Source organism: Heteronotia binoei, chromosome 8 (assembly GCF_032191835.1).
Source record: "Heteronotia binoei isolate CCM8104 ecotype False Entrance Well chromosome 8, APGP_CSIRO_Hbin_v1, whole genome shotgun sequence".
Taxonomy (NCBI): domain Eukaryota; kingdom Metazoa; phylum Chordata; class Lepidosauria; order Squamata; family Gekkonidae; genus Heteronotia; species Heteronotia binoei.
The window spans coordinates 58882362-58894432 of record NC_083230.1 but is presented as its reverse complement, the minus strand read 5'-3'; the positions used below and the strand labels follow the sequence as shown (position 1 = coordinate 58894432).

General features: G+C 44.5%; 1 protein-coding gene across 1 annotated transcript in view; it reads left to right on the top strand.

Annotated features, from left to right (window-relative positions):
- The first annotated feature begins 1654 nt into the window (after positions 1-1654).
- The window catches only part of PAWR (pro-apoptotic WT1 regulator), a 158758-nt gene continuing 148341 nt past the window's right edge, over positions 1655-12071 (top strand). Inside the window, exons 1-2 of the mRNA XM_060245132.1 lie at positions 1655-1996; positions 2523-3165. Of these exons, the coding sequence (XP_060101115.1) occupies positions 2659-3165 (507 nt within the window). The 5' untranslated portion in view covers positions 1655-1996; positions 2523-2658. The remainder of the gene's footprint in view (positions 1997-2522; positions 3166-12071) is intronic.

The following is a 12071-nucleotide window of genomic DNA, read 5'->3' as shown; positions in this document are numbered from 1 at the left end:
TCCAACTCTGAAGTGATGTTGCTTTCGCAATGTTTTCATGACATACTTTTTACAGGGTGATTTGCCATTGCCTTCCGCAGTCATTTATACTTTACCCCCAGCAAGTTGGGTAATCATTTCACCAACGTTGGAAGGATGGAAGGCTGAGTCAACCATGAGCCGGCTACCTGAACATTTATTAAAACTCTTAATACTTTCTTTGAACAGAAAGATAAAATATGTATGTATGCACTTTACAACACAACCATGCTAGAAGGACACTTTTTAAAAAAACAAAAGCTGGGAATAACAGTCCCCATAAGACCATCACAGGGAAAGGTTAGGGAATTATTTTTGGCACCAGTGGGAGAGGGAAACACGCATCATATAAATCACTGACCACTGTTTGCATCATTATGAATCTCTCTTTGCCTTGCCACCAAGGTTAGTGGAAATAGTTCCTACAAGAGCTATGAAACCAGGGATGGCCAAACTTGCTTAACAGAAGAGCCACATAGAATAAATGTCAGCAGTGTGGGTGCTAGGGTGGGGCGCTGCTCCTGCCCCACTGCCCGCACTTCTCCTCAGTGGCGTAGCTCCTGCACCTCAGAGCACACATGCATGCCGCCAGGCTTGCACTCCACCTCCTGGCTTCTGGAAGCCAGGGCAATGGCAGCCAGGTGGCTGCACACTCTGAGCTGCGCCACCAGGCTCACCTATTTCCTTTGCCGCAGAGGCAAGGGTGGGTGGGAGGACCCTACCCAGCACCCCCCTTCCTGGCCAGCCCCAAGCAGCTGTCTTTGGCTGCCTAATGGACATGCCAGCCCTGAATGTCAGATGTTTAAGAGCTGCAAGACATGAACATCAGATGCTTGAAAACTGCAAGATAAGGAAGGAAGGAAAATGGATGGGGAGAGGGAGGAGGGAGGGAGAGGTGGAAAGAAAGCAACTTTTACTTTAAATGCATTCTCTAAGCCAGTCAACAGGGCAGTGGGGGCGTTGAGAGCTGCACAATATGTGTGAAAGAGCAACATGTGGCTCCTGAGCCACAGTTTACCCCCCCCCTCCGATCAGATCTTCCTTTTACATCTAATTTTGATTGGTCCATGCTACTTTTGTATTTTGTCCAATATTTATGACATTGTTATGAAGAAGACAGGATTAATAAATGCTACAGTGCAGTAATAGGATGAAACACATCCATAACAACTTCTGCACCTATATTAATATTTAAGAACATAAGAGAAGCAATTTAAGAATGTAAGAGAAGCAATGTTGGATCAGTCCAAAAAAACAGGTGCCATCAGGAGGTCCACCAACGGGCCAGGACACTAGAAGTCCTCCTGCTGTTGCCCGCCTCCCAAGCAAGAAGAATACAGAGCATCACTGCCCCAGACAGAGAGTTCTGTCAATACCCTGTGGCTACTAGCCACTGATGGACTTCTGCTCCATATGTTTATCCAATCCCCTCTTGAAGTCGTCTATGCTTTACCTCCTGTGGCAGTGAATTCCATGTGTTAATCAGCCTTCGGGTGAAGAAGTTTGTTTACCAAAGCATAGGATCCAGGTCTGCTGGTGAAAGCGTGAGTGATTTATAAACCTGAACGCTAGCCCGACTGGAATAGACTGCTTCTGTGCCTGCTTAGGCAATAGGAACTGAGTTGTACTTCAGGTAGTGGTGAGTTTCCTGTCACCTGGGCGGCCCACAGAGACAACATGGCAAAAAGGAGGAAAAGGCGCTGCGATCAGGTTACAACAGGCATCGCTGATGAGTTACTTACAGACAGGGTAGGGAGGATCCTCCACGCCTTTCACCCATTGTCAGGGCCACCTCGGCAGTTTCCGCTCCCGCTTCGGCTCCTTTTGTCTCCGCCCTGTGGGGAACGCTCGGGAAGCTTCGGAATTCCGCTGACTCTTCCGGGACTCCACAGTGTAGCTCAGCGCCCACCGCTCACCTGGAGGAGCTGTGACCTCTAGCAGTCAGCGCCGCCACTGGCTCCGGAGCAAACGGGACCTGGTAAGAAGCGCAGGCTCCACCAAGGCTATCAGAGGGTGCGAAAGAGAGGCGGTTCTCCACGTTTCACCCGTGTGTTTTGGCGAATGCCTAAACTTAGTTCTCCCGGATTTGCTGGGAACCTTGGAAGGAAAGGGCGGCTCGAGAGAATTTGCAACTCGTTGAGAGTCCAGAGGGAGGAGGGGAGGCAAGAGTTTGCTAGAGACGGGATGGAAAAGCTGGAGCGATGGGTCGGGCAAGAGTTTAATGCGGGGGGAGGGGGGGACGCGGGATAAATTCTGTTGGAGAATAATAGTAATCCGGATTCTGGAAGGCGAAGGGTTAATTACACCAATCCCTGGGTATGCGTGCATCGATAGAAATGGGTTGGAGAGTCAGAAGTAGGGTGGCAACTGATAAATTTCTAGGTGGGGGGAGGGGATAAAAGAGAAATCATGTGGCCGCTGGGAGGGGTGATACCCTGGGGTTAAAAGAGCAGCTCCCTGGAGACCGAGATGCAGTTTGACTTGCCCCCTTTTGTCTTTTGCAGGGTGTTTGGTGGCCTCTCTACCCCCCTGCTAGTGCCTCTCCCGAGCCAGCCAAGCTAACGTGCCTGCCCGGCTCTTGAGGCTGGCCAGGGAGCTGATTGGAGGCGACGAAGTTTTGGTTTGCCCCACTGGGAGAACATGGCCACCGGGGGCTACCGGGGCAGCGGCGCCAACACTACCACCGACTTCCTGGAGGAGTGGAAAGCCAAGCGGGAAAAGATGCGGGCCAAGCAGGCACCGCTGGCGGGGGGGCTGGCGACGGCGGCAGGGGATTGCAAAATCTCGGGGGCCGCCGCAGTCGTCGCCGCCGCCGCCGTCATTGCGGCTGCCCCCACCGAGCTCAACAATAACAACAGCAACGGCGGCGGCGAGCGAAGCGGAGCCATAAATTGCATCCCTCTGGCCAGGTGTGGCACCAAGGAACCCCAGTCGCCGTCCTTGGCTGGGGCGAGAAGCGGGAGTGGCGCGGAGGCCTTGGGGGGCAAGGCGGGGGTAGTACCCAGCCCTCCGGAAGAAGAGAAAGTGGCAGCGAAGGGCAAAGGCTCCTCGGGCCCCAGCGCCCGCAAAGGCAAAGGGCAAATCGAGAAGAGGAAGCTGAGGGAAAAGAGGCGCTCGACAGGTGTGGTGAACATCCCAGCCACCGAGGTAAAACAACGCCGGGGGCGGGAAGAGAGAGTGGGTGGTGGGTCCTTACGGAGAGCTCGCGCCCTTTCGGAGGAGCGGCCGGTGCTGCACCTGAAGAACCTGACGACTTACTGGGCGGAGGTTCCGCCCCCTCCGTCGCAGACGCGGCAGCTGGCTTTGGTTGTTTCGGTAGTTCAAAAATGCTGCTGCTGTTGCATACCTATTTGTTGCTCCACGGGGCTGGGAGGGCAAGCTGAATTCAGCAGAATCCGACTTTGGAACTTCTCCAGAGCCGGTGGTTTGTGTACTGCACCCTAAAAGCCTTGTCGACAGATCTGCCTGTGCCTGTGAACAACAGAATGGGTTGTTTATTGAAACAAGAGGTCTTTGGGTTAGTCTTCACTTTTGGATAGGTCAAGAGTTGTTAATTGCAGCAATTTATGTATTTTGTAGGTATGGTAATAATTTGGAAGCAGGTGCCTCAAAGAAGAAAACAGCTGTGTAGTCACTTAAGACTGTGTCCATACCCTTCCTCTGTTCTCTCGCTTTAATACCATGGAATGTGTGTGCATAGAATTATTTTAAGCAAGTTTGGTAGTTCCATCTTCTTCCTCAAAGTCAGAAAGTCAGATTTCAAAAACACCCTGAGATCCTTATATTAACTCTCTAGAGCAGAGGTGGCCAAACTGGCTTAACATAAAAGCCACATAGAATAAAAATGTCAGATGTTTGAGAGGAAGGAAGGAAAGAAAATAGATGGGGAGGGAGGTAGAGGTGGAAACAAAGCAGCATTAACTTTAAATGCATTTTCCAAGCTGGCGGCTGACTTGGTTGGAGAAATGATTTAAAGAGACAAATACCTCCCACAAGCCAGCCAACAGGCTAGTGGGGGCTTTGAGAGCCACACAATATGTGTGAAAGAGCCACATGTGGCTCCCAAGCCACAGCTTGGCCACCTCTGCTCTTGAGAAATTATATGCTCGTAAAAGTTTTTAAAAGTGAACTGTGCTTATGTTCCTACAGGAGTCTGGTCTTGATGAGCACATCTCAGTAGCATTTCTTGTATAAATTGATCTATATTTGCACACTAAAATTAGGTTTGTTACAAGCATCTATGATTGTAGTCTGTGACATGTGTTTCCTTTTAGCTAGTATGAAACTAGAATGCGAAGAAAGACCTTATAAAACTGCATGCTGTATGAAAACATCAGTAGTTCTGCATATTATCACAATAATGTTTTCAAAGATAGACATAAAGGCTTAATATTGATTTTACATTTTCTACTTTAGTTCTGCTTTCTGTCAGTCATTTCATCTAATCATTTTAAAAGTTTTATTATGGCTAAAATAGCAAGTAAAGAAAATTTGAGGTATCAGTTCAGGTGTAAATGTAATGTTGTTTTAAATCCAAAGCAATTTCTTGCAATGGAAAAAATGCAGTGGTTTCAGAAAGGGAGAAGGATATTTTTGTTAGCCAACACAACTATCTGCTGTGGTTTTCTACTAGCATAAAAATTTGGCATTAATTTAAAAATGCTCTTAAAGGAATTTAAAAGCATGATAATCATACTTATCTCCCCCCCCCCCCCAAAAAAAAGGTTTGAAGAAATTTAGTGCAGGCTCTCCCTACCCCCACCCCCTTTGGTCTTGTTCAGTAAAACAGTAAATACCACTACAGTGTTCTCTATATAGGAATGCTGTAACAGATTCCTGGGTATCTAGGAGGATTAAATCCTGTTTTCACCTGAAGTCATCTAAGCCTTCTTTTCATGACTACATAATAGTTACACAGCTGTTATTCTGTAATGTAAGAATGTGCAGGGGAGGGGGAGGGCAGATTCTTATTACTTGATTTAGGAGCTGGTCTTACAAAACTACATTAAGCACAATAGTCAGGTGAGAAATTGAACTAACTAAAATTAGATTCAGTCAGGATAAAGGTGATGTTGGTTTGGAAGGCTGATATTGTGGAGGGTACTGATACACCTGTATTGGGTAGAGATGGGAAGGCCTGGAAAAATGGAGGGGGGGGGACTTCCCTTCCCCAAGCTATTACCCTCCCCTTGGAGAAATAACAAAAATGAATTATGGAATATTTTATTTTACAGTGATAAGTAACATGTTTATAACAAGGTGTTAATATAGCTAATTGTCCAACATTATTTCTGAAAACTATTCAACATGAAGATTTTTATGTAAGACTATGTAAAGTATCAAATCATTGCAGTTTCTGTACACTGAGGATAAGCAAATACTGGAATACAATTCAAATACTGAGGATACAATTCTCAAATGTAAGAGAAAGATGTATTTCTGTCTCCAGGGGGCACTGCACTTGTCACAAGAGAAGGAAAAAGGTTTCAGTTTCTTTTTGGTTGAGAGCTTGTTGGTGTAGTTGGTGGATCTGTTTCTGTCCTCTCAGCTAGGCCTCAAAAGACTGTTAGAAAGTAGGCTCCTTATAATTAAGCTGTTCTTTAGATTTCAGAACCTTGCAGTTCCATTTGTAACAAAACATAAAATTAAAAAAAGTAAAACCAGTTTATTATTTTCTGAATAAGCTTAATATACCAAACATGATACAAACTGAATTGTTTCGGATGGCATAGGACATCTAATGGGAGAGGGCTGCCACCACATCTGGATCTATCGCACTTTAGTACTAACTGCCTAGGATCTGTACGCATTGAGAAAGGAAATATATGCCTGAAGTAACACCTTTGCAATTTATCTGATTGTTTTATCGTTGTAATATTGCTTTATTTATGTGTATTTTATGCTGTTAGCTGCCTTGAGTCTGCACAGAATAAGCGGGATATAAATATAACATAAAATAAATAATTTTATGCCAAGCCAATTTATGCACACTGCATTTTATGTTCCCAAAGTAATGAAGTATCTTTCTATCTGTAAAGAGTATTAATATTGTATTTCTCAATTTCCCCCCTATAAATTTCATTCCCCCCCCATAGCTTCAAAATTTCTGGAAATTTTACATCTCTAGTATTGGATAAAATACAGTTATGTTTATCAAATAGATTAACAATTCTGGGAGTGTATTTGACCCCACTCATTTTTGTCAGAGGGTTCAGATAGTTCTAGGAGTACCTGCCTTCATCAGCAGTTGGTTCACATGCTACCTTTCTAGATTTAGTGGATCTAACAAAACAATCCATACTTTTCTGATCTCAAGACTAGATTACTGTAGCACAAACCATGTGGGGCTGCCCTTGATAGTGTCCTGGAAACTTCAACTGGCACTAAATGTGGTGGTACTCCTGTTAATGAAACTAGGTTGTTTGTATTACAACTGTACTAGAATAGCATCATTGGTATCCTGTTATTTATGCACACAGTTCAATATGCTAGTTATTACATATAAGCCTGTTCATGACCAGGCACCCAAATAGCTGAAGGGCAGCCTTCCCTCCAATCGCCTATCTGCCAGTTGAGATTCACTTTACAAGAATTACTTGAAGTTCCAGTTTATCTCCAGATTTGCTCTGCCCTTTTACCTTTTCTGCGGCTGCTATTTTCCTCTGCCTACCTGAGGAAGTATTCCAGAATTCCATCCTTATTGAACTTTTATAAATGGTGGTATTGTTCAGTTGAATTTTAAATACAAATGTTGCTAGGTTTATGGATTTTGGTTTTATGGCAGAAAATCCTGTGACTTTTTTTAAAATATATTTTTGTATTTCAATGTGGTTGCTAGATGCGTTGAGCAAGAAGATTAATCTAATGTAAGTGAGGAACCAGTTGGACAACTTCTAAAGGCCTAATAGTGACTCTATTTTGATCTTTTAGGGAGAGGGGCTATTCTTATACTATTAAAGAAAAAAAGCTGAGTGGTTTACTAAGTTCCACAGATCTCAGTTGCTTTTCTTTGATGTGTACTTCACAGAATATCACCTGTGTCTTGCTGTGTTTGCCACTGTGAAGGCAATATATCATCTAGAATATTTATTATGGCTCAGGGTGGCTCACAACAATTCAAAATGTCCCTTTAAATGGCTGGGGGGGGGGCAGTGAAGGCCACTGGTTCCTGTCCTGCAAGAGGCAAAATTCCTCTTGCAAGGTGGAAGCTGGGGGCACACACTTGCAAAGAGAGGGTACCACGTGTTCCAAGGCAGGAGCCAGCAGTACCTACTCTTTTCAATAGGGGCCGCAGACAACTGGTGGTGGTGGGGCTTTCCCCCACCAGCCAGCTAGCTGATGTTGGGGGAGAACCTGAGGACTGGCATCCCTGCAACTGGAACTGGGTGAACGGGCAGATGAGTTTTAATACAAGAGGTTTCTTAGGAGCATCCTCCAATAAATAACATTCGTCTAATTACACGTTAAAAAGTTCTTTGTAAAGGTAAAAATAAAATAGATTAAAAAACTAGTCCTTAATTCCTAATTGCAAGATCTGGACAGTGGGAATTCTTAGCACTTTTATTTACCTGATTTTGTCAGTCAGTTGAGTTCAGATATCCCAAAAACAGTTAAAGGAATGTAAACCGTGTGATGGCCCAAAGTACACAATCAGTCTTTTCTTATAGTTCAGTGGGGATGGATGGCAAGGGGATGCTGCTATGATAGACAGCATTAATTCAGCATAAAACTGTGCTGTGCTAGAACTCTGGGAAAAGCACTTGTAAGCAGGCTCCTCTCCCACACTGTGCTGTCCATTGGCTGCCTGCTCAGGTGATCTTGGGTTTTTGTTGGCTTCTGTGGGATTTTGGCGCACATGAGCATTCTCACCACCACCAGCAGATACACTTGTCATCTGTAAGTTCTGACAGGCCAAACTGTCAGAACTCCTGAGGCCAAACTTTCTTAACATAAGAGCCACATAGAATAAATCTCAGATGAACAGTTGTTTGAGGGAGGGAAGGAAGGAAGAAGAATCGAAAAGCAAATAGAAGGGGGGAGGGAGAGGTAGAAAAAACAACAACTTCAACTTTAAATGCATTCTCCAAGCTGCTGGCCAGTGGGGTGGTGGGAGCTTCAAGAGCCGCACAATGTGTGTGAAAGAGCCACTATTTGGCCACCCCTGTACTGACACTACATGAGCTTCATGCGGTAGCTGCATCATCAGTGACTAGCATCTGGTGGTACTTTTGTAGTATCTGCAGCAGCACAAAAAAATGTATTGGGCAGGCTGAGGTAGATGAGCACCATAGGGGCCCCAAAGGCACAGATGATGAGTGCACTGTAAGTGGTGGAGTAACTATAGCCTACCACCTGTTCAGTGGATGAACATATATATCTTTATTATAAAACTCAAGTTAGATTGCTTACTTTTTAATGGTCATCCTTTGAAGACCAAATTACAAAACAAAGAGTGCTTGCATAGAAAGTTGTACCAATTAAAGCACAGCTAATCTTTTAAAGAAGTACCTTGCATGGACTGTACCTGGTCCAGTATTTTTTGCAATAATCTCAACATTGTTGGACAAAATGTAGCCACTCTCAAGCGGGTTCCTGCTCCACCAGTGGACCACACCGCCAACCTTCTGCTCACCCTGCTATGAAGTACAAAACAGCTCTTTGCTTCGCATCAAAATCTGTAGATATATTAATCCAGTACTGGAAAAAATAACTGAACAAGGCAGCTTTTGGACCTTTAAGGGCTCCCTTCTGAACAGATCAGTGTTGAAAAAGTCAAGCCTTCCCCCCATGTTGCATGTGATAAATGAGATTCTTCTTCCAAGATGTATTTAATCTGTTCAGTTCTCCAACAAGCTTTGCAGTTTTCTTATTTAGTACACTTTTGGGTTTAATTATGATAAAAATGAAGAATAGTTCCTCAGCCTGATGTGTTATTTTTCAGATGTATACATGTAGCAAAATAAAAGTTAGTGGTGCATATACATTTTAAAAAGAGGAACTTTACTTGAACCAATTTTTTACTCTTGAAATGCAAATAAGCATCACCAGGCTCAGGTCTGTGAAAAACCATAAATAAAAATGGAGATAATTGGACTTCTAAAGTTTGAGAATCGTAAAATCATAAGAGAAGCCATGTTGCATGAGGCCAGTGGCCCATCCAGTCCAACACTCTCTGTCACACAGTGGCCAAAAAAACCCAGGTACCATCAGGAGGTCCACCAGTGGGGCCAGGACATTAGAAGCCCTCCTGCTGTTGCCCCTGCCCCCCCCAAGCACCCAGAATACAGAGCATCACTTGCCCCAGACAGTTCCAACAATACACTCTGGCGAATAGCCACTGATGGACCTCTGCTCCATACATTTACCCTCTTGAAGCCATCTATGCTTGTAGCTGCCACCACCACCTGTGGCAGTGAATTCCATGTATTAATCACTCTTTGGGTGAAGTACTTCTTTTTATCCATTCTAGACTGCTGAGCAATTTCATTGAGTGCCCATGAGTTCTTGTATTGTGAGAAAGGAAGAGAAGTACTTCTTTCTCTACCTTCTATATCCCATGCATAATCTTGTAAACCTCTCTCATGTCACCCCTCAGTCGTTATTTCTCCAAACTAAAGAGACCCAAGCACTTTTTTCATAGGGAAAGTGTTCCAACCTTTTAATCATTCTTGTTGCCCTTTTCTGCACTTTTTCCAATGCTGTAATAATTTTTTTTGAGGTGTGGGGACCAGAATTGTACGCAGTATTCCAAATCACTGTTCTAGTTTCAAAGCAGTTCCACTTAATCCACCTCAGTAAATCTGTCTGTTTGCCATTTTGCTAGTCATAGTCAGATATACCTCTTGAACCAGAGCTGAACACAGCATTGAGGGAGAGGAGTGGAAGGTGTTTAATAGCAGCTTTCCTAAAGACTCTTGGCTCTTTACTTCCTATTCTAACATAGAGTGTCCTTCGTATTTAAAGTGGGCAGTTAGTACCTCATCAGGTTTTTCACAATCACATTGAAGATGGGGAAGGAACCCACATCCTTGGGGAAAAGAAAAATGTAGGAATTTAGCAGCTGAAGCTCTAGCCTGACTCCCAGGAATCATCACAGTCCTACATGAGGTTCTTAGAGGAATACATTTGGAAAAGCCAAGCAGAGTAAGCAAAAAAAAAAAAAATCCTAAGCAGGTCTACTTAGGACTGTTCAGTGGGGCTTACTCCATGAGTAGTGTGTGGTTTGCACTGATAGGCACTTTAGTGGAAGGAAATTTAGGCTCTCTGGGGAAGAAATGGGGTTTCCTGCAAGCATTGTGCAGTTACCTGGACAGTAGGTGTGTGCATTCAGTTTGGCTGAACCAAACAGACCACCGAATACCTGCTGATTCGGAAGTATACAGCGTCGTGTACTTCCGAATCCAATTAGAAGGCATTACATGGGAGCCGTGTGCTCCGAATCGATATTTGGAAGTATGCGGAACTCAATGTAAAAGGTGGGAAAGGAGCTTCTGCAGCCTCAGGGAAGCTGCTTGCCTTCTTTCCCGTCATTGGAAGCGTTCTCCCATAGCTTCCCTGGGATCAGGGAGGGAGGGGGAGAGGAGCCCCAGCAGCCAGTCCAAAGCATGCATTTGCAAAATGCATTGCAAATGCATGCTTTGCAGGGCTGTTGTGTAGCTGATGGCTGGATTAATCCTCCAGCCACCAGCAACATTGTTGTTCTTTTGTTTACTTGGGTATCCAAGTAAACTCTGCTCTCTGGCCAATCACAGAGCAGTGGTATTTTTTGAAACAGCTCTGTGTAGGGCCAGAGAACCTTTTTAAGGAGTCTGCCTGGCTGGACTCCATTCCATTGCTGCTGTGTTGGTGTTGGTGTGTGAGAGAGATTGTGCTGCACTGGTCCTTGACCTCAGCTGCTGCTGCTCTCTCTCAACCTTGCCTGACCTGCCTGGAGAAGAGAAGACATCTAAGGTAAGACAGTCTTGGGGTTCTTGTTTTTATTTTAGTTAGGATTAAAGTAAAAGGACTTTTTAAGACTCAGTCCCTTTATTTATCCAGATTTGGATGGGTGGGTAGCTTATTTGGGGGTGGGGGTGGGGGCCTGGAGTGGGTTTTTTTTTTGCCAGTTTGCTTATATCTAACTTTAGTGAGTGGACTTTTAAAAGTGCAGTGTCCTTTTACTCTTTCTGATTTGAGTGGCTTGGATTTCTTGGGGTTAGGGTGAAGGTTCTTTTTGGGGGGAGGGGTTGGTTAAGTTCCTGTATTGTTAAAAGGGGTAGGGATAAAGAAAACAGGTTTTTTTACTGTTTTAAAAGGATTCTGTTTGATTTGTTGCTGTTGAGTTGTGCTGCTGTTGTTCCTTTTCTCTTCTGGTTCTTGGGGGGGGGGTGCTGTTTGGCCTAATTTTTGTTTAAAAGTTCAGTTTTTAACAGTTGATTTTGTTGGCCTTTTCTCAGTTGGATTTGTTTGGATCTGTTGTTGTTGGTTTTGCATCCTGTCCTGTTGTCCCTTTTCCTGGTTCTGGTTTGTTTTTTTTGGGGGGGGGGCGTGTTGACTGATTTGGCCTGAGTTTTTTTATTGTTAAAAAGTTCTGTTTTTTAACAGTTGAGTTTGTTGGCCTTTTCTTGGATTTGTTTGGATATGTTGCTGTTGGTATTGCATCCTGTCCTGTTGTCCCTTTTCCAGGTTCTGGGGTTTTTTTTTTTGGGGGGGGGGGTTTAAAAGTTAAGTTTCTTTCTGTCACGTTTTTTTTTTTAATTACCTCTGGTTGGTGAGGGGGTTGGTGTGTGGGCTGTGTGGAGTGGGTCACTTTCATGTTTTTATAGAGCTATTTTTGGTGTCTGAGGGTTCCATGCAGTTTTGGGGGCTCTCCCTCAAACCCCCTCCCCTCCAGGCAGCTTCCAATATACCCTATTTGGCCACTGATTTCAATGGCCCACAGGGTATAATGGTGGGATAGGGGCACCCTCTTTGAGTGCCCCAGGAATGGGAACTCCTGGCCCAATCTTTTTGGGACTTGGGAGGTTCATAGGGGGGAGTCCCCTGCAGGTCCCCTGCAAATTTGGGGGCTCTCC